Raw genomic sequence first — 23629 nt, forward strand, 5'->3', positions numbered from 1 at the left:
CCCTGTTTTATGAAAAATTTGGATTTTTCGATTATTTAAAAATTAAAATTTAAGAAAAATAAAATAAGTCTCTTTACGATATATTTTTCTAACCAATATATTGGTTCTCATTTTGAACACATTGGGTATATACCCTCGAGTGTTTGATATTGATCGACCGACAAAAACAGCATTGCCAAGCACTCTATGAACCTTAGAAACAATAGTGCATGAAGAACATCGATTGTTACCAAAGTCAAGTTGTTTTTACTTCAACGACTATATATATATATTATATTGATTGCATTATAATCAATTTTTCTCTCACATTACTCTCAAAAGAATTTTTCTTTAAAAATTTTTCTTTTTTAAAATATTTTTAAAAGAGAAAAAAAATATTTCAATTTAATTATATTTACAAAAAAAAAATATTGTTTTTAATATTTTTTTTTAGTTCCGTTTTAATTTAGAAGCCGGATCAGAAATTTGTTTTTTGCCTCAACAGGAAAGTTCCCATGTGAGTGAAATCACCGAACGTCATATATATATATAATAAAAAGTTGAGAAAAATCATATGCATATTTAAATTCCTTGTGTACAAAAGTGTCAACGACCATTTAAGAGAGAAAAAAAAAAATTATAAAGAGCGATTATCCAGGATGTTCCCAACTGTATGCTTTTTTGTGATAAAAAAATTTATCAACTTTTTGTTTCACATATCTTTATATATATATATATATGCTTTAATAAATATTTCTATAGTTTAAAAAAATGGAAATAAATAAAAATTGTTTATTTCAAAATAAGTAATTTTTTTTTGTATTATTTTAGCTGTAAAAAATATAATAATGAAAATAACATCGCATCAATAATAAAAAAAAAATCAAAAACTGAATATATGCACTGCTTTAGCGATCGTCATTCAAGCTCGTTAGTCAATTAAAGATCATAATTACGGTAACTAGAATAATAATCGCAAGAGATGCTGTACTGACATGACTCATTTTGCCGGACGTTGACATATATATATGTATATGTCAGTTTCATATATATTATTCCATATGGCATTAGATTTAGACTAATAAACTTATATCAAATGACAGGAAATCATATATCAAATGAAAAAAAATAAATTTTATTTTCATTAACAAAATATGAGCCAAAAATTTTGAACGTTCAAATGAACAAAAAATTTTTTTTTGTACCTTCTTTAAGTACGAATTTTATTACAAAATATTGTTTTAAATATTTTAAAAGAAGTTATTAATTTAATATTTGTTTAATTCACTGTTTTATTTAACATTTTGACATTATAATTTTTAATAATTTATAGATTGAAAAAAATACTTTGTTCATTTGCTCAGAATTTTTAGCTTATAACAAAGTTTATTTATACCAAAAATTGAAAAATCGTGAGAAATTCTAATAATATAACAACCTTTGCGCAGGTTAAGGAGAGAGAGAGATAAGGGCATTCTATATAAAAGCACCTATCGTAAGTTTACCCTCTTATAGCCTCAAGTTGTTATCGACTTTAACTAAAAGTACCTGCGTAATCTGCGGAGGTTAGTTTTACAACAGCTACACACTCGATTAACGTTTATCTTAGCGTTCTCTTTTTTTTTTTCTTCAAATCACCTGTGACACTTGTTCACAAGGTATATAGAAAAATTTTAAAGACCCCCCCCCCCCTCTCTCCTTGATGCATAAAATTGCCATCAGAAAGTGGAGCAAACGTATAATAAATAATAAAAGAGAAATCATGAAATGAAATCACAAAGAATATTTAATAAATTTAAAAAAAAACGAAATATCTCGTAGTAAATTTAGGAAAAAAAAACCCAAATTTGCATTAATACACCTAGAGAAAAAATATATTTATTTGTCTCAGAGCCAAATAAATATTTATTCGATTTAAATAAATTTTTATTTGATTTAAGCAAAAAAATTTATTTACGCCAAATTAATAGGCTATAGTTGGCTCTGAGACAAATATACATACGTTTATTTAATTCAAATATATTATATTTGGTTCAAATAAAACAGTAGTATTTTTTGTGATTATTTTTTTATCAAATAAATATTTACTTAAACTAAATAATTTTTCCTGAGCCAATTAAATGTGTGTTGAAAATATTGCGGTTCAAATACTGTTTATTTAATTCAATTATTTGGTTTCGAAAATTTTTTGCCTCAAGTAACGAAGCTGAAGTACTCAACGTTTATGATAAACGATTTTTAAAGAAATAATTTTTTAAAATGGAAAATTATATAATTTTTTGCCTAAAAAATATTTCTTTTAGTTTTCATTAATCAACAAATTATAAAAAAATATTTATTAGGTAAAAAATTATAGAATTTTTCATTTTAAAAAATTATTTCTTTAAAAATCGTTTATCATAAACGTTGCGTACTTCAGTTTCGTCCTCAAGTAATTATTTATTTGAAGTCAAGTAACCGATTATTTGAATTAAATAAATTTTTAAAAAAAATTTTTTCAGAATTTCTAGAATTTTGCTATCAATAATGATATCAGTACAGAATGACTGTCATATATATATATTGGAATGGAATATATAAAGTTTCATGGAGATCCATTGCATTTTTCCGGCTGCAAAACTAGTGAGGATTGAATATATATACACGTACGTTTACGGGATTAATTTGAGCTTCGCGGGGGGGGATCAGTGATCCGAAGCGACAAAACCGATTTATCTCTATACGGAAACCTGTCGTGAATCCCTTAATGGGAAAAATCACACTCATGACTGATTGTTAATTTCGCGCGAAAGCACCAGAGAAAAAAAAACCGATCCATATATATAAAAAATAATTTACAGTAAAAAAATAAAAAATAAATAAAAATTTGTTTCATTCAAAAAAAAATTTTGTTTACAAAAAAAAATTGTCTTAGAAATAATTTTGATTTAAAAAAAAAAATTGATTTCCTCTAGAAGCAGTTTTAAACTCTAAACTTTCAAGTCAGGTCACTTTGTGCGAATGTGTGACACTTTGAAATGCTCGTATAGACAGCGAAATTGAACTGTTCCGGTGTTAAAGTACCAGTCAAAAGAAACCAAACGACTCCGAGTGTAATTGAGAAAAATAATCAGTTACTGCCTATGAAAATAGTTTCCTGAAACTTTTGTTCAAAACGTTATACAAGTAAAAACAACCGTTTCTTTTTTTTTCTTTAGAAAACAAAATTACAGACTTTGGAAACTATTTTCTCAAGGGATTGAAGAAGTTTTTTTTTTTTTTTTTTTTTTTCCTATCGAAATGGAAGTTAAGTCGATAAAGTTGTTTTAAAAGACATACGTTTGACTCCCAAAGGGATCTTGTCTCAAAGAGACAAATTTTTATAAAAAGAGATCGATGAATTTATTTATTAACCCCTCCGCGTCGATGATTTTATATTTTTAATTTCATTGTTTTAATAATTTAAAAAAAAATTTCTAAAAAAAAGCTACTTTTAATTAAAAAAATATTTAAAAAAATAATTTTTTATTTCTATTATCCCTCATCTCTGTTTTTCATAAAAAAAAATTCTTTATGTTCAACGTCATTCAAGGAACTCTATGAAAATCAGTTTTAATTAAAAACGAGATTATATACATCAAATACGCCGGGGTAGTTAAAAATGAATAAAAATCTCTTGCCGCAGTGTACCGTGTATATATAGATTCTTCTATATCGAGTCAAAAGATAAGGTTCAAGTTCGTCAGCTTCACTGAAGGGTTAATTGCACTAACAAGCGTCAAGTGTTGATTTTCGCTTTTGAAACTCTTGTCAATATTGCGAATCAAAGGAGAACTTTACTATTTTAAATATTTAAATATTAATTTTTAGTCCTTGAAAAAAACGTATACGTTAATTAATAAAACTACAAGAATAGTTTAAAAAAAATTTTTTAATTAAAATTTTTCTACTTTTAATATTTATCGAATAATTCGTTTTTGTTTTTAATAAAAAAAAAAAATAAAAATTCTTATGACTTTGTTTAATCTCATCACACTGAAGAGAACGATCAAAATATTTGTGTGTCTCATACAAAAATATAGAATCTATGCAATATGTCAAAAATAAAATAAATTATTAATTAACAATTTTTCTTAATTGCAAAATATTTTTTTTAATATAAAACAAATAATATTAATAACAATTAATAAATTGTAAAATATTCGAAAATCTTAATTAAAATATTAGAATTAGAAATGCAGTAAAAAAAAAAAAAAAAATTGTAAATGTCATTTTCTCATACAAATATATTTTCACATGCTTTCATTATATCTCATTTAATTTCGTTCATTAGTAGAACGGATTTTTGCTCATTAGAATTGTGTTATCCGCTTTGACGAGCATAAACTGATTTCAAAACCAGGGGAAAAAGAATATTTCAACCCCAATCTACAAAGGATTTTTAAACATCAAACAAAAAAAAAATAATAATAATGACAATAATTCTCAATATTGAAAAATACATTTATAATTTATAAAATGTTCAAATATAAAATTACTAAAATCATAGGGTGTCTAACAAGGATTGAGAAAAAAATTCCCTGACTTTTCCCTGACATTTTTTTTATGTTTTCCTGACTTTTTAATAACTTTATTTCTGCTTTTTTTGGACAAAAATATGGTTATTGACATATTTAACAATAATAAAAACCATTCAAGTTTTTTTAAATTAAAAAATTTTTAAATTCACAAAAAAATTTAATTTTTGTAGAAATTTACAGAAATTTCACGAAGCTGAAGTACGCAACGTTTATGATAAACGATTTTTAAAGAAATAATTTTTTAAAATGGAAAATTATATAATTTTTTTCCTAAAAAATATTTCTTGTAGTTTTCATTAATCAACAAATTATATATAAAAATATATTTTTTAGGCAAAAAATTATAGAATTTTTCATTTTAAAAAATTATTTCTTAAAAAATCGTTTATCATAAACGTTGCGTACTTGAGTTTCGTGAAATTTCCCTGACTTTGAATGAAATTTTTTGAAATTCCCTGACTTTTCCCTGACATTTCCCTGACCAACAAAATTCCCTGACTTTTCCCTGACCGTTAGACACCCTGAAAATTATTTTAATTACTTACATTCTAAATGTTTAATTAATTTAATTTTAGCAATTAATTTAATTAAACATTTAATTAAAATAATAAAATTAATTTGTAATAAAAAAAAAATTGGTTTAGATTAAATAAAAAAAAATTGAAGACAAAATGAGAATCACTGTGTCATAGCTTTAGGGCATTATTTCCGGAATCTAAAAAGCTAAACTCAATCCAACAGGCATGTATACGTTGTAAACTCGTCAAGTTGTCCCGCTTTCGTTCACCCTTGATGCACATCGGTGATATTTGCCGTTATTAAACTCATACATAATCTCATCAGTGTACATAATTGAGCAGTAATCGAAAAAAGGGCTTTGCCCTCTATATCTTAATCGATATATATATGTATATTTTAATCGTTCAAAATATATCCTCATTATCAATTTAATTGTTCATTGTCTAGTATAAAAAAAATAGTTAAGAACATTAATTATTATTTTCAATTCACTAATATTGCGGCCTCGGATTTTAATCCATTTGCAATAAAAATTAAAATCTTATAAAATTTTTATTATAAATAATTATACTATTATATACTAATTAATTAATATTAATTAATTAAAATAATAAAATAGTATTTGAAAAATAATTTTAAATAAATAATACAAAGTAATTATAATTAATTAGAACAATAAATTTTATAATAAAATTCTCATAAAATTGTGAAAAACTTTTTTTCCATCTCAGCAAAAATTGCATATATTCTATAATTTTTTCCACTGTTTTTTTTTTAGTTAAAAAAACTGTAAAACTGTAAAATGTGTGGGAAGCTCAGAGGAAACTAGTTTTTGTTCATTTCTAGTTTTGTTTATCAACAAAGTGTCGGAATTTCCGGTTTGAAACTTTACCAGAAAAACTACTAATTATACAGGTCTATTATCTCCGAAAAAAGAGAATATAAAATGTATTATATAATAAATATATATATATATATATAAATATAATAGTAAAATATATTAATCATATTTTATAATTTATTTACAATTTATAACTAACTTCAATTATAAATAAAATAAATTTCAAAATTATAGTTAATTTTTAATTTAATTTTAAAAAATTTTATTTAAAAATAATTTTAAATAATATTTTTTTTATATATACGAGGATCAATTTAAATTGAAATAATGAAAGTGTCGGAAATGGAAAAAAGTATAATAAAAAAAAAAAGTATCTCCTCTTCCAACAGTGGCATTTGCATTAAGAATATAACGATACGAATAAATCTAGACTTCTTTTTAAGATGAATGAGCTGTTCCAATATAAATCCTAGAATTTATAAAAGAATATAGTTGAAAAATGAAAATATGTATGCGCCTTATATATTATTGTCGCAATCTCCCAAGAGGACGTTTAGCTCTTTATTCTCTCTGAAGAAATAAAATAAGAAAAAAAAATTTTTTTTTTCTACATAACAAGACCTTCGTGTGTCAATTAATTACAAAAAATATTTTCAGCGACTTTTGTTTTCTATTTTAAAAAACGAATTTCCAAGGAATCAAAAGAAAAAAACTATACCTTCATATAAATTATATTATTCATACGAAAAAAAAGAAAATGATTGAAATAAAAAAAAAATATTGTTTACCAAAAAAAGAAGTAGAAATTAAAATTTTATAGTTAATAAAAAAGAAATAGATTTTTCAGTTTTATATTTAAGATTTTTTTCTGTATTACGAGACTTGGTGGTTTAAATTTTTTTGTTTAATTTCGTAACCAATATTCTACTGCAGAGGACCCCCTATGAACGTATACAGATGCACACATATACAAAACTCGTGCAACTTCTCGGAACAGAATATATAAAGATAAAAAATAAAGAAAGGAAATAAAAACCAGAACGCACAAACTAAATTTTCTTGGCACTTATATCTTTTAAGACTTATGAGTTTGAGGGCGTATTTCGCATTTTCAAGAGGTTCAAATTCTTTCAAACGAAGTATAATTCTTTTGATGTCATCCTTTGTTCGCGCTTTATATATATCATTTTATATTTACACGTACTTATTTAAAAACATTTTTTAATCTCCCTCTGTGACGGCTTTTTTTTATATTATTAAATAATATTGTTATTATTATTTTAATAATCTGATAATAAATTATTCGTAAATAATTTATTAATTAATTGAAGGTAAGATGAGTAATTATAAACATTTATTTACCGTAGTTTAAAGAATGTTTATTATATTATACAATTGTGAGTAACGTTCCAAAGCCGTAGTTTTGGATACGTCTTGCTCTACAAAAAGATAACTTAGAACTAACTTAAGGACCTTGTCCTAGACAATTCGAAGCTTACAGTTAAAGAGGGGATGGGGACCAAACTAGTTTCTCTAACATTCCATTGAACAAGGGTAGTAGAGAAACTTTGTTTAAGTATTGGGCCTTGCGTCACACCCCCGTACTTAGAGAAAACTTAGTCTCTAAGTTCTTAGTCTAATATTTTGTTTAATGACTCTTACATCTTCACCTAGATCTGGAGCTGGTGCCGTAGCTATCGTATCGTATCGTACTACAGGTGGTTGAGTATTGCTAACGTTATTTTTTATACAAAATAAATTTATACAGAAATTTTTCGGCATTATTTTACTCAAAAATTTTAAAAATCCTGTTTTGTTTAATAAGTACATTATGACGAAAATTAAAGAACCATATCCCAAATATTTGAGAAAGTCAGTACCTTTCTCGAGCCAAGTTTTGTTTCTCCTATTATTTTTAATATTCTGAATCGACGTTTCCATTACATCTAGAGTACGTTTCAAAGCATTTAATTTTTCGTGGTGAATTGACTCTTGGATTATAGGTAATTGACTATTTAATAATTCTAAATCATTTTGAGTAATGGAGTAAGGTATATTTTTTTTTAAACAATATGTCGGTTTTGTGTTCTATTGACTTTCTTAGTTTGAGAATTGATTTTGGTGTGTGTATTTCGCAATCAGAGTTACTAAAAACAATACTAGGTTCCTTAATATTAATAATAGTTATTCTTGATTCGCAAGTAGTTGTTAGTTCTACCTCGCTCTCAGGGATAATGATATATTGATCTGGATCATGTAGTGGAATAAACGCTATTTCATAAATTCTAAAAACTGAAAATTCGCAAATTCGATCGGATATAATTTTGTTGTGGTTTCTTATAATACTTGTTTCACAATTTTCTATTTCACTGATAAGGTAGGTGGGTTGAGTTCGTTTACATATGTACTGATTCTCTAATTTTTTACATTTTTCCAAAAGTTTAATATCACTAGGTACATAAAGACTTTTTTCGTTGTTGATTAAAATAATTTCGTGGCTTGGGATTGGAGCTAGGAAACCTTTTCCATGATGGATAGGTATCGGGATGAGATGGAGAGTCTGAAAATCTCCATGTTCAGTTTCTGGAATTCTGAGCATGTATACAAGCCGTTTGTTCACGATTAAGATATTTATTTCGGAAATATCTATTATACGTTGATAGTTGTGAGGGATTAATCGAACAGGGTATTTAGTGTTTGTTTCTTCTGATATTTCTCGTAATTGTTGAATCAGCATACCGGGAGTGAGAATTTGTGGGTGAATAATGCCGTGTTTTCCGTCATTGACGGCATTTATTATTAAATTTAAATCATCATTGAATTCTTCGATAGCAATACTGCATAACACTATCATATTTGCCACTAGTAAGTTTCTCTCATTTCTATTTGTTGAATTTATGATTGAATTTAGTTGGTTTGTTTTGCTTTCGGATTGTTCGTTTAGCATCTGCAAGTCATGAGATGCAGAGTTTAACAAAGTTTTTAAAATCCTTGTCTGATTACCTATTGCTTGGCTCATTTTATCCTGATTATCGTAAACGTTGTCTAATTCGTCGTTGATTAGTTTCATATCATCTTCGTCCAGAGTGCCGAATAAAGTTTTTGATATGGATCCTATAATATTCAATATGCCTCTTTTTGAACGCGAAAAACCGAGAATTTGATCTAAAGTTGTTTGCAAATCTTCCAACCTGTTTATTCTATTGCAAATCGCGTGTAATTCAAATTCTTCCTGACAACCCGAACACATTTTCGACGCTTTTTCATACGTTTTCTTGATATCCTGTAGCCTAGTATCGAAACTTGAAGTATCTACACCTATAATCAACTTCCATGTCCGATGATACAAACTGGTAGTTCCTAAATTTTCCGCGAAAATAGGGATGTTGCCTAAAGGTTTGACGACGATTTCCGCGTGAAGCAGGGTAGACAATGTCAGGATGAATAATGACAATAGTTTCATCTTGTATCTGGAATTTAAGAATAAAAGAATTTTAATCTGTCTGCGTGAATAATCAATCTATTGTTGTTATAAATTATTTCATAATTGTTGTTAGGTAAACTTTTGACAATAGTGGCGGGACCTTTCCAGTCGGGGCTCAATTTATTTTCTTTCGTATTAGAAATCATTACTAAATCCCCGATGTCAAATAATTTTTGTGCTAAAACTATTTTTGCGTCTTGTACCCGTTTGTATCTTTCCTTACACCTTTGAATTTGTTCCTTTGCCTTTGATATGTATCTTTCGTGTCTTTCTTGCCATAACCTAACAAGTTCCGGATATTTCAAACTTGGAGTTGTTGCGAGCGTGGATGGGATGTTTGCGTTTCTACCGAAAGTCAATTCGAAAGGGGTAAATCCTGTCCCTTCGTGTTGCATGGTATTATATGCCATAGTTATGAATTTCAGTGTTTTATCCCATTCGGTATGGAGGTCTGACATGGCTGTTCGAATTAAGTCTTTTACCGTTCCATGTGTTCTTTCTAAAGCACCGTTACTTTGGGGATGGAAAGCAGTTGTTTTTATGTGTCGTATTCTGAATAAATTTTCAAAATTTTGAACTAATTCTGATATGAAATTTTGCCCTTGGTCAGTTAGAATGTGTTTCGGTGATCCGAACGTATATATGTAGTGATCGAACAGATTTTCGATAATTGTTTCCGATGACGTTTCCTTTAGCGGTATTAAAATAAGATACTTTGTCAACATATCTTGAATTGACAATATGTATTCATTTGATTTAGAAGTGACTGGTAAGGGACCAAAAATGTCCATTGCTATCTTGTCATTGGGTTCAGTTGGAGTGTCTGGTATGATTGCTTCGCTTCTTCTTTTGATTCGGTTGAGTTTTTGTGTTTGGCAAGTGTTGCATCTCTTTATATATTCTACAATATCTTTTTCCATATTTTTCCAAAGTCCTAAATCTCGTGCTCTTTGGATCGATTTATTTTCTCCAAAATGTTGGGCCATTATTGATCCATGACTCTCCTTTATAATTTCATTTTTTTCTTCTGTTGACAATTCAGTGGTGCTATTATAACACGTGTGCACTTTTAAATTTGGGTATTTAAAACTGATAAATGCAATCAAAATTTTTATCTTAACACGTTCGGTAGATGTAATTGTTGGGTCGTTAAAGTGCATCCTAAGAATAGTCAATTTCCTTGATATAGTCCATCTTGCAGTATTATCAAATATTCTAAGCCAATCCTTTTCATTGTACGTTGGTAGTTGTTTAATGTTGGGATCGTTGTTGTCGCGCTTGCAAAATTCTCTCCATAATTTCCCATTTGCGTTGGGTTTTTCTTCTTCTCTTGTTTCCGTGCGATTTGCAAACCACTTATAATATTCTTGATAAAGTTGCTTCTCTATAGGGTTTTCCTTCGTTGCATTTGGTTCCTCTAAAGGATTAGAAATAGGTATTTCATTAAAAGACTGTCCGAGGTCGTCAGATGTTTCTGCAGTTACCAAAGGGGCTTTCTCTATTTTCTTATTTCCTTCGGAAGGTATAGGTGTGTTAAGATCGCGTTCTGATGGATTGTTAATGACTTCAATTTCTGGTAATTCCGATTCTAAGTCGAAATCTAAATCGAACTCGTTTTGCGTGTTGTTTAGACCACTTGTGCCTTCTTGTGTGTTATGTATGCGAGACAGTGCGTCAGCAGCAGTGTTTTCTGATCCTTTTTTGTATTCTACTTCATACTCATACTCCTCCATTTTCAGTCGCCATCTCATTAATTTCGAAGCTGGGTCTTTAACATTAAAAAGCCATTTTAGTGCTTGATGATCAGTCAATATCTTAAATTTTCTTCCTAAAAGATATTGTCGAAGCCTTTTCGTTGCCCACACTATTGCGAGTAATTCTTTCTCTGTAGTAGTATAGTTCATTTCTGGTCCGTTCAGAGTCCGAGAGATATAATAGCACGGATGTCCATCCTGAGAAAGGATACCTCCCAGTCCAACATTTGAGGCGTCCGTTGTTAAAACGAATTCCTTTTCGAAATCTGGGTATCTTAACACGGGAGCGTTGCACAATTCTGTTTTCAATCGGTCAAAAGCTTTTTGACATTCTGGAGTCCAAATAAATTTTACGTTCGCTTTAGTGAGTTCCGTGAGTGGTTTAGCGATAGTTGAGTACTTGTTAATGAATTTTCTATAATATCCTGAAAGTCCTAAGAATGATCTCACATTAGAAACACTTTTTGGTACTGGAAATTCTTGAACAGCTTTTGTTTTTGAAGGGTTAGGTTTGACACCTTCTTCGGTGATAAGATGTCCTAAATATTCTAACTCGGGCCTCAAAAACTCGCATTTGTCAGGTTGTAATTTGAGTCCTGTTTGTCGTAACCTCTCGAATAGTGTTACAACATTTTTGTTATGTTCCTCTATCGTAGATCCGAATACCACGATGTCGTCTAAATACACCATACATATTTTGTTTACTAGGCCTGTCAAAGCATCATTAATCATCCTCTGAAATGTCGCTGGGGAATTTTTCAATCCAAAGGGCATTCTTTCGAACTCAAAATGTCCTTCCGGGGTAGAAAAGGCTGTAAATTTCTTTGATTCTTCGTCCATTGGGATGTGATGGAAACCGGAGCTAAGATCAAAAGCTGAGAAAAACTTTGATTTTCCCAAGCTATCGAGTATGTCCTCCATTACTGCCATTGGGTAGGAATCTTGTTCGGTTATCTCATTAATTTTTCGAAAATCAATCACAATACGCCATTTTTTTATACCTGATGCATCTACCTTTTTCGGAACTACCCATATTGGTGAATTATATGGCGATTTTGAATGTCGTATAATTTTTTGTTTTAACATTTCCCCTGTTTGTGTTTCGATTTCTTTTTTGTGACATTCTGGTGGCCTGTAAGATTTGTTATTGATGATTTTATCTTCCTTTAAAACGATCTTATGTTTAGTGAGGTGTGTACCTGGTAGAGGGTCTCCTGGTAATCGAAAGATGTCATGATATGATTCGATTATCTTGATTAAATGCTCTTTAAAATCTTTTTCGATATGTTCTAAACGCGTGTTTTCTTTAAGGAGTTTTAATCTTTCCGCTAAATTTTGAGGCGAAATATAATAAATATTTTCTTTCAAAACATCCGATTTTATATTTTTATATTTTATTTCCTCCAAATTAATACGTTTAAATTCCTGTGATTCGTTGCAAATAGGAATTGTGATCGTTTGGTCTCGAACCGTGTAAATGGAATCAGGAATGTGCGGATTATCAAAAATAGCTACGTTCTTAGATGTTTTGTTGTTAACTGGAATTTTAACTAGTGTTATCTGTTTAGGTGATAACAGTATTCCATCTTCATGTAATTCGTGTTCCTTTTTATCCAGTGTTAAACTCGTGTTAGTGAGATGGTACTCGTAATTTTGCAGAAATCTGATTCCGATTATACCGTCCTCTGGCATTGGAAAATCATCTGGTACCGAATAGAACGTGTGCGATTTTTCTAAATAATCTAAGTTAACTTTATTTTCCGAAACGCGATTATCACTTCCCATTCTAAATTCTTTTCTGCAACATTCCATTTTAATGTTGTCAGGTATAAATGATCTTTTAATTAGGTTAAGGGATGATCCTGAGTCCACGAGGAATCGTAATTCTCTTCCAAATCCAGGGGGTCGAATAATAATTGACTGTAGTCTTCCTGAAATCCTGTTAACTCTATCGATTCCGATGCTTCGTTTTCTCTGCTGTTTTCTACTGTCGAATCTATTTCTGGGTCTGCCTCGATTGCATAATGGACTCTCTGCGGGGGTCGTTTTGTCGTTTGTCCCTTTTGAAAATTTGGCCCATATCTTTTAGAATAACATTGGTTGTCGGTGTGGCCAGTCCTTTTACAAATACCGCAAACTAAACCTGTCCTTTGGGCTAAAGGTAAACCGTGATTTGGAGGGTCTCTCATTACAGGTCCGCTTTGCGTTTGGTTGAATGGCGAGGGCCTTACTTTCGCGTTCGTTGCACTTGCTGAGACTGGCCTTGCGTGTAACTTGGTCAGTTGGCTTACTACCTTGAATCTATTCTTCTCTCGATGCCAAGTCTCAATTTCTAGTGCATCCTGCTGAGCTTTACTGATGGACGGGGGTTTCAATGCTTGAACCTGTAGGCTTATTTCATCCCGTAGATTCATGATGTACCGTTTAACCGCAGAATCTTCCTCGACTTGGAATATTATTTTCCTGGCCATTGGTGAGGGGTGTTCTGACTGTATAGCATATTTTAATTCATTAAAAATTTTGCGAAATCTTTGATTATATAACTGCACGGGATCACTATTTTGCCTGCAATTTCCTAACCTAATTCTACAGGATTCCACAGACACTTCACAACTTAAATTAGATTTAAGGGCTGCAAATAATTCGTTGAAAGTGGTTATAGGGATGTGTCTTATTGCGCGTTTTGCATTTCCTACAATTTTTTCTGTTTTAATGAAATGCAGTAAAATTTCCGGTTGTGAACATTTGTTGAGAGCAAATTTCACGTTTGTGATAAAATCTTGCACACCCACGTCGTCTTCACCATTGAGGGTTTCGACCATTCGTAGAGCGTCCTTAGCGAGTAAAGTTTCAGGTGTAGCACCCCGCTGTGACGAAACTAGTCTTCCGCACGTCCCTACGCTATTATTTGTTCGTTCGGTGACAAAACCCGCTCTATTTGTTTCCGAATTTTCTTCGCGTTCGTTGTCGCTTATATCGGTGTCCGTATAATTTAAGGAATTTTTATGTTTCCTGTCGCTTTTGTTAGTTTGACTTTGAAAGGCGTTTGCAGGTGAACCCGATTCTTGACTTTTCGAGGAATTTCCGTCCTTCCCTTCGTTTTCGATAGTTTCCTTATTTTCTTTGTCTAAGGGATATGCTAAAGAATTTTTTTGTTCCCTATCGGCATTGTTCTCTTTTTTACTGTCGTCGTCCGAAGCAAGGGCATCGGTTTTCTTCGCGAGAGCTTTTATCTCTTTTGCCCGATTTTCATTTTCTTCGCTAAGTATAGCTTGGTTTTCTTGTATTACGGATAATTTTTGCAGGATTGCTTCTAGGAGGTTCGTTTGGGCCGCGCTATCCTGTTCACTCATTTTGCAATTTTTTTCGTAAGGATCAGGTGTGTAGGAGGAAGGGGGGGATGTATCCCTTTCTAATTCAGTGTTAACTCCTATTAAATGTTTTAAGTACGAATTGAGAGCCAGGGTTACTGATGTATGCTTATCTGTATTTTGATTTAAAATTCTTTTAGTATCGTGTGTGTGTGTGTGTGTTTCGCGACCGTATTCAATTTAAACAAATGTTAAATATTTCAAAATTTTAAACTCCTCACTTGTGCAATCTTGCTACAAAGAGTACACACAAGGTTAATTCGGAGTACTTCGATGAGTTTATTGACGGTGGCAGTGCTCTGGAACACCAGGAGTATACCAACGGACATAGATACCTTTAGAATCAAAGTACTCGCCTTCGTTGTGCTGATCGGTGGTGGTTGGCTGCTGGTTGGCTGCTGGTTGACTACCGGTTAGTTGCTGTCCCCTACAGTTTCGCCTTGCCTCTTCTTCAGGGTTTTACCGTACTGTTTTACGTTCCCTTATAAATAATCTTTATAAATCTGAATTTACGTTGTATAGGACCTACTTAATTCAGCCACTACTTTTATTCAGATTTAAAAGATTATGATTATTTATGTTCACTAAAAGTGAAACACTGCCATCACTTTTAAATAATTCACTTATAACTCGTTGTTAACTGAATATAGGTTCGTTTTCTGGATACGGTTCCTAGAGTTTATAACACTTTTCGTGAAAAGAATTAACTCAACACGTATCCTGGCAGGATCGCCAATTTTGTGACGGCTTTTTTTTATATTATTAAATAATATTGTTATTATTATTTTAATAATCTGATAATAAATTATTCGTAAATAATTTATTAATTAATTGAAGGTAAGATGAGTAATTATAAACATTTATTTACCGTAGTTTAAAGAATGTTTATTATATTATACAATTGTGAGTAACGTTCCAAAGCCGTAGTTTTGGATACGTCTTGCTCTACAAAAAGATAACTTAGAACTAACTTAAGGACCTTGTCCTAGACAATTCGAAGCTTACAGTTAAAGAGGGGATGGGGACCAAACTAGTTTCTCTAACATTCCATTGAACAAGGGTAGTAGAGAAACTTTGTTTAAGTATTGGGCCTTGCGTCACACCTCTCAGCAAAAAAAAAAAAAAAAATTAATTTACTTTTCCTCTAGATAATAAAAGAAAAAAAGTAATTTTAATAATAAATAATTTTTAAATGAAAAATAACTTTTACCTTCCAATATTGATAATATATATTATAGTTTTCTACTTATGTATATATATATTTATAATCTCTAATGATTAGAAAGTATTATATTGCACGAGAGTGGCATATTTATATTATTGCAATACTTTTTTTTTTATTGCATATATATATAAATCATGGGGTCGATACGCATAGGTGGATAAAAATAATGACTACTGTGATTTCAAAGCATCATCGATTCCCATTTGCATCGCTTCTCAGAAGAATAGACACACAATTGTCAATAGCATTTAATTATTTTCAAGCTATTTTACACTTTATAAATCAGAAAAAAAAATTCCGAAAAAATAATTTTACAAATTCATTTGAAAAACCCGACATTAAAATATTAAATACAAAATAATATTCTCTATTGTATATAATTAACGATTTCGCCAAGAAGAGAGATTTCCATAAATAATAATTATATCTCTACTATAAATTTCAAACAAGTAAATTATTTTTCTACAAATTTTTATGCTTTGAATTATAATTATTATTTACTATTTCCAAATTCATTATAATAAATAATAATTATAATTCGTTCATTTGTTTATATTTTTAGGGTTTCGTGACCCAGGGCTGAAAGCCTTAGAGTTTCGTTCTGGCGTACGTCCGTCCATCCATCGTTCATATGGCAACAGTTACTTACTATGGCAAAAGTTACTATGGCAACAGTTACTATGGCAACAGTTACTTCGGCAAAAGTTAGTTACTATGGCAAAAGTTAGTTTCTGGGAAAAAGTTACTATGGCAAAAGTTACTACGGCAAAAGTTAGTTTCTGGGAAAAAGTTACTATGGCAAAAGTTACTATGGCAAAAGTTAGTTTCTGGGACAAAAGTTACTATGGCAACAGTTAGTTTCTGGGACAAAAGTTACTGTGGAAAAAGTTACTACGGCAAAAGTTAGTTTCTAGGACAAAAGTTACTATGCCAGAAGTTACTATGGCAAAAGTTAGTTTCTGGGACAAAAGTTACTATGGCAAAAGTTAGTTACTATGGCAGAAGTTACTATGGAAAAAGTTACTACGGCAAAAGTTAGTTTCTGGGACAAAAGTTACTATGGCAACAGTTAGTTTCTGGGACAAAAGTTACTATGGCAGAAGTTACTATGGAAAAAGTTACTACGGCAAAAGTTAGTTTCTGGGACAAAAGTTACTATGGCAACAGTTAGTTTCTGGGACAAAAGTTACTATGGCAGAAGTTACTATGGAAAAAGTTACTACGGCAAAAGTTAGTTTCTGGGAAAAAGTTACTATGGCAAAAGTTACTACGGCAAAAGTTAGTTTCTGGGAAAAAGTTACTATGGCAGAAGTTACTATGGCAAAAGTTACTACGGCAAAAGTTAGTTTCTGGGACAAAAGTTACTATGGCAACAGTTAGTTTCTGGGACAAAAGTTACTGTGGAAAAAGTTACTACGGCAAAAGTTAGTTTCTAGGACAAAAGTTACTATGGCAAAAGTTAGTTACTATGGCAGAAGTTACTATGGAAAAAGTTACTACGGCAAAAGTTAGTTTCTGGGACAAAAGTTACTATGGCAACAGTTAGTTTCTGGGACAAAAGTTACTATGGCAGAAGTTAGTTACTATGGCAGAAGTTACTATGGAAAAAGTTACTACGGCAAAAGTTAGTTTCTGGGACAAAAGTTACTATGGCAACAGTTAGTTTCTGGGACAAAAGTTACTATGGCAGAAGTTACTATGGAAAAAGTTACTACGGCAAAAGTTAGTTTCTGGGACAAAAGTTACTATGGCAACAGTTAGTTTCTGGGACAAAAGTTACTATGGCAGAAGTTACTATGGAAAAAGTTACTACGGCAAAAGTTAGTTTCTGGGAAAAAGTTACTATGGCAAAAGTTACTACGGCAAAAGTTAGTTTCTGGGAAAAAGTTACTATGGCAGAAGTTACTATGGCAAAAGTTACTACGGCAAAAGTTAGTTTCTGGGACAAAAGTTACTATGGCAACAGTTAGTTTCTGGGACAAAAGTTACTGTGGAAAAAGTTACTACGGCAAAAGTTAGTTTCTAGGACAAAAGTTACTATGCCAGAAGTTACTATGGCAAAAGTTAGTTTCTGGGACAAAAGTTACTATGGCAAAAGTTAGTTACTATGGCAGAAGTTACTATGGAAAAAGTTACTACGGCAAAAGTTAGTTTCTGGGACAAAAGTTACTATGGCAACAGTTAGTTTCTGGGACAAAAGTTACTATGGCAGAAGTTACTATGGAAAAAGTTACTACGGCAAAAGTTAGTTTCTGGGACAAAAGTTACTATGGCAAAAGTTATTATCGCAGCAGTTACTATGGCAATAGTTACTTTATGGTAACATTTGATTTCCATAGCCATACCGTTTCCCGCTTCTTTTTCTGATTTTTTTTTTTTATTATTTGTTATTATTATTAGGGTTCTTAGAAAGAAATAAAGGCGCACATTAACATATGTGCGCGTATACATTTATATAAAAAGAAAGAATCGATAACCTTTGATAGTCGGTGAAATGGAGCTCAAGAAAGATTGAGAGGGTTTGAATTTCAGTGGTTAAAAGTTGGCATTTGATCTTACATTTTACATCGATTTTTGTACTTTGATAAAAAAAAGAAATAAAAAAAAAAAATGTAAAATTATACCTTGGTTTGAATATCATTCCCATCCCTGCATGACTCACATGCACCAAATTCCCTAACTTCCGATATATGCAAAAGTATGCGAGAGGCTTTAAAAATAAAGTTTCCTGTATTTTTACTCATACTCCAACTATTTACCGTTATATAAAATATTACTCATATACATAATATTCGAGAGAGTAATTAATGTTTAATCTATTTAATACAATTAAATTAACATTAGAGGAATATTTTTATTTTATGAAAAAAAAACTAGACTTACTGTAAAAAAAAAATGTTAATAATGTAATGAAAGAAATTTTAATTTTTTAAATTCATATTGAGTAATATTTGCATTTCAACCAAGTTTAATCTTCTTAACGGGAGACCGGAAATTGAGGGCTTCAAGTCCTTAGGGGATTTGAGTGCTTTAAATTCTATTCATCTTTTCATTAGTGTCCTTTATGATGACTCTACTTCCACAAATACTTGATCTAATTCAATAAAATTCTACTCTGATTTTGTATATAAATTTAAATTGAAAATGTATTTCCATATATATTCTACAATCAATATATACGAAACAGTAAAAGAAACCAAAAATTTATTTCGATCAAAATAAATATTTATTTGAATTAAACAAATTTCGAATAAATAATTAATAAAATAAATAATTAATTGATTAATAAGATAATAGTGTTAGCAGTGAGGTAAAACATGTCAAAGTGTAAAAATTAAGAAGGTCTATACAAGAATTACATGCTTGGGTCGATGCTTGTAGAAATTGTACAAAAGGGGCTTCGCGTGTATATTTTCCCGAAGAAACGCGATCGATCCAGAATATATACGTCTGCTTCAATAGCCACCCTCGTTCAACAAATTACTTTTTCTTATAGTGACACACAACGACCACGTTTATCTCGCGAGGGGAACAGAGAAATTCATGTATTTGCAAAGAAAATAAAAATGTCTCGATATTTAGAAAAATCAAACAAAAATTTTCTCTTCAATTTTTTGGTCAATAATTTTTTTATTTTTTAATCATTTTAATTCTATTTTTATATTTTTCCCTCGCGTGTGATTTATTTAAAAAAAAAAGAACAATTTTAATACGATTACAACCTCGTGTAGGAAAAAATTGTATATACCCAAACTCGTAAAATCTATTAGAATTTTATAATCTAATCTATAAATTATAACCAATTTTATGATCCATAAAAAATTTATGTTTGCTAATTTTGTCCAACTTAAGAATTTTTTCACAAACCTTTTTTTATATGCAAAAACCAATTATTTAAAAAAAAAAAACAAAAGCTTGCTATTCATTGAATTGTACGTTTCTATTTTTTGAAAAAAAAGTAATAGAAACGAAATAATGGAAACAGAGACAGGAAGTTTGCAATTCAAACAATAAATGTGAGGCGCATATATATGAATGAATTTATAGTATGTAGACAATAAGCCGGGGAAAATAATGTTGTTTAAACCTATAATGATGTATCAGTTACGATCTATATAGACACAAAAGCAATACATTTATATATAGACTATTTTGAGAAACAAGTTCCCGTGTATATATTTTGCTTGTCATTTATATTAGATACCATAGAAAATATACGTAGGTGTTGAGGAAACGAACAAGTCCAGCTAAAATGATTCACAACGAAAAGATAAATTATTTATGAAACCACAGGAGGATAATAGACAATGCATGGGAACTTTAAATGAAAAAAAAAATGTCAACTGCACGCGACAATAATATACAAAAAACATTTACAAAAACTCATAGAAAAAATATAATTTTTATCCAAAGATGAAAATTTCTTTAATTTCGAATTGAAAATAGTATTTTTATACGAAGAATTGTTTTTGTTTGTATAGATATGTTTTATGTTAAAGGAAAAATTGTATTATATTGAAATTCAGAAGATTGTGTTATAAAAAAGAATAAATTTTATTTTAATAAAACATGCCTCCGAGGCAGTTATTAAAAAAAAAAAAAAAGAGGGTGTGTGTGCCTCTCTCGTGGAAGTTGATTACAACAATATAACGGCTAGTTGCATCTTTGTCATGACGACGGAAAGTCGATAAATAAAATGTCCAATGGAGGCAACGAACTACCACTATATAAACTCTGAGTCACCGGCGCCTCACGTGAGTTCTGTTTCACTGAAACAACCACGACTGTCGCAAAATCACTTAATTGTAAACGAACATTTCCCCTATATAGACAAACGGGAAACATGCCAAAAAAAAACCCCCCTAAAAAATCTGATTTTTAAAATCAAAATTTAGCAAACAAACTTTTTCAAAATTTTACCAAACCTATAACTGAGTAAATGATTAGAAAAATCATTAGTGAGGTCAAAAAAAAAATGATTTCCACATCTGGACGATTCTCATTAAAGGCTGATGACCCTTGAGGCGAAAAGGGTCTGAAAGGCAGAGAATTGGAAAGATTGATGGGCAAATAAAAATGAAAAACAATATAACACGCCATATTCATGTATATGGCACACGCCATGTCGATCAGCTTCGTTAAAATTATAAACAGGAATAGAAGACCCCCGTAACACCGACAGCTGGTTGCGATTAGAGACGCAAACTTCTCCAAACAATTTTCTAAATATAGGTGTACTTTAAGTGAGATTTCACTTGTATTTACTTTCATCAAATCCTCAAAATCTGCACCCAAAAAACCTCACACAAAATATTTCTATACAAAAAGTATATAGCATCACTGAAATAAAATTCTAGTTAGAATAACCAGAATTCTGGTTAGGGTATATTTAACATTTTGATTCTGGTTAGGTTAACCAGAATTCTGGTTATTTTAACGAGAATTCTGGTTAACATAACTAGAAAGTAATGTTAAATATAGCCTAACCAGAATTTTTTTTTCAGTGATTGATTCCAGAAAACCATTTGATCCAATAACATCATTTTTTTTATCAAGAAAAGAATAATACAAACATAATTCAAATCAAGTTATTATCGATAGTTTTCTAAACCACTTATCGTGTTATATGAAGAGTTTCATTGTTGAGCAAGAACAATTGAAGGTTGTTTATATTTAGAATTGACCTTCAAACAAGGTTGAGAGTCCCTGACTAGTCGAAGAGGGTGTGTTCCTTTTGAGTTATTAGTATAGGGTCTACTAAAAATACCACCCAGAACCCATTGAATTGCATTTTAGTATTAAAAAAAAAATACAAATTTTATTTGTATACATAATAATAGGTGAACACTTAAACTGGCTATGGAATTTTGTCTTTAAATTCTCCGAAAGCCAATCAGAATGAAACCAAAGAAAGATTTTTCCCTTTTATTTCTGATAGAATTTAAATATCCGAATTCGGATTTAGAAATGAAATTAATTCAAACCCTAGACAAGTGTTAAAGTGATGAAAGCCAAACGAAATTTGAGAGGCATCGGAAAAGAAACCATATTGAAATAGCAAAAGAGAAACAGATGGTGAAAGAAAATACAATATTCTTAATTGAAAATACTACATGACAAAGAACAAAATTTTTAGAACATTCTGCAATAATCTCTGAATTTTTAATGTTCATTATTTAAAAAGAAGTTGAAAATTAATTCAGCAATAGAAAACTAGATTTTTGAGTAATGAAAATTTGGAATTATTTCTTTAATACAGAATAGGCGTTACTTTCGGGGAAAATTTATAGAATTGATAAATTAGTATATGTTTGAGGTAGTGCCGCAATAAAGAATTGTTTCCAAACTTTCACTATGTTTCAAAAAAATATTTAATTTATTTTGATAGAATTCGAAATTAGGAATTGTATTTTTTCCAAAAAGACATTTCAACTAATTCGTTGTGCTTTTGGGCGTGAAAAAGGCCGCAACATTTGGTATATTCATGTTAGTTAAAACCACCGGCGTCTGACAGTCGAGTTAAAACTGTGGGCTATTGTTAAAGCCGGGAATAGATTTGGATCTGGTTGCAGCGTCAAGGCGCGACGTTGACTTCTCCAGTGTTTCTCAACCTTATAACAATGACCCAATAAATACGCTAACAGTAGTAATTATTTAAAATCAAAAATCTATACCTATGTCCTTTTCATCAATTTTTCTTTCCAATTCCTTTCATCAACATAGTTTCTGTTGAACTTTGTTATACATTCAAAAACTTGTTAGGAACTTAAAAGACAAAAAGTTCAGACCAAAAATTAAACATGCTAATCAAGCTCAGTATATTCATAGTCAGTTAAAATCACGACTTTATAAAGGGTTTTTCATATTATATATGTATATATAATACTCGTCGGCAATATTGCTCGAAATAGGTAATAATTTTTGAATTATGGATTTGTGAAGCGTGCAAAAGTTGCACGATAATGTTGCACACCAAGCGTAATTTAATGGTAATGCAGGACGTTTTACATAATTGGACGAGATTGTCGTGTCTCTCTCCTTTAGAGTTTACCTACTATATAGCCTATATTGTTTATTCCTGGCAGGACCGCAACCTGCAGTTTGTGTACATATAATTTGTGGTTTTAGTATATATATATATACAAGAGAGCGTAATATTGTCAAGACTCCGGAGATTCTATTATCACTGATTTCCTATGTACAAAACTAGGACCTATCATGAATCCTATCTAAAAAAAAATCATAAAATTTTTAAAAAATAAAAATATAAAAAATTACCGACACAGAAATCTACCTTATCGACTGATGGTAAAACAGTTTTTCTCGAAAAATGAAAATATAAGAATTACCGACATAGAACTCTATCTTAACGACTGATGGCAAAATATCTTTTTTGAATAATAAAAATTACCGACATAGAAATCTACTTTACCGACTGATAGTAAGGTAGAGTTCTATGTCGGTAATTTTTATATTTTCATTTTTCGACAAAAAAACCTGTGTTACCATCAATCGGTAAGGTATATTTCTATGTTGGTAATTTTTATATTACCATTTCTCAAAAAAAAACTTTTACCCTCAGTCGGTAGGGTAGATTTCTGTGTCGGTAATTTTTTATTTTCGATATATGTGGATTTAACTGTACAATAAAATATAAAGAAAATAGGTATAATTAATATCTATAATGATATATTATCTGATTGAATTAAGGGAAATCGCAGTTTCGACAGAATGTAAATATTTCCTGTAGTTGATTTCATTTTCAGAGGTTGAAATTCAATGACCTGAATGGAAATGAACCTTATTCTATTCGCGACAGTCGCGCGCTATATAGAGAGGGTAAATTTATTAAACCGTGTCAGATAAAAAGTGATTGGAGTTTTAATATACTCTTTAT

General features: G+C 30.3%; 3 protein-coding genes across 3 annotated transcripts in view; 1 reads left to right on the top strand and 2 right to left on the bottom strand.

Moving 5' to 3' along the window:
* LOC127290487 (ribonuclease P protein subunit p29) overlaps positions 1–23629 on the top strand; it is a 59909-nt gene that overhangs the window by 23432 nt on the left and 12848 nt on the right. The gene's annotated exons all lie outside the window — the stretch shown is intronic.
* LOC127290475 (disintegrin and metalloproteinase domain-containing protein 12) overlaps positions 1–23629 on the bottom strand; it is a 53549-nt gene that overhangs the window by 20261 nt on the left and 9659 nt on the right. The window lies entirely within an intron of this gene.
* On the bottom strand, positions 7367–15454 carry LOC127290481 (uncharacterized). The gene is made up of 2 exons (XM_051319063.1): positions 14843–15454; positions 7367–9368 (listed from the first exon to the last, which is right to left on the bottom strand). Exon 2 carries the CDS (start codon positions 9359–9361, stop codon positions 7928–7930), a length of 1434 nt encoding a protein of 477 aa, XP_051175020.1. The 5' UTR covers positions 9362–9368; positions 14843–15454; the 3' UTR covers positions 7367–7927.

Source organism: Leptopilina boulardi, unplaced genomic scaffold, assembly GCF_019393585.1.
Source record: "Leptopilina boulardi isolate dan_hultmark-lab unplaced genomic scaffold, ZJU_Lbou_2.1 LbouV2_70, whole genome shotgun sequence".
In the NCBI taxonomy this organism is placed as follows: Eukaryota; Metazoa; Arthropoda; class Insecta; order Hymenoptera; family Figitidae; genus Leptopilina; species Leptopilina boulardi.

What these genes read in the sequence shown, in the direction of transcription:
- LOC127290481 (XM_051319063.1), bottom strand. Translation starts at nt 9,361, where the DNA reads ATGAAACTATTGTCATTATTCATCCTGACATTGTCTACCCTGCTTCAC.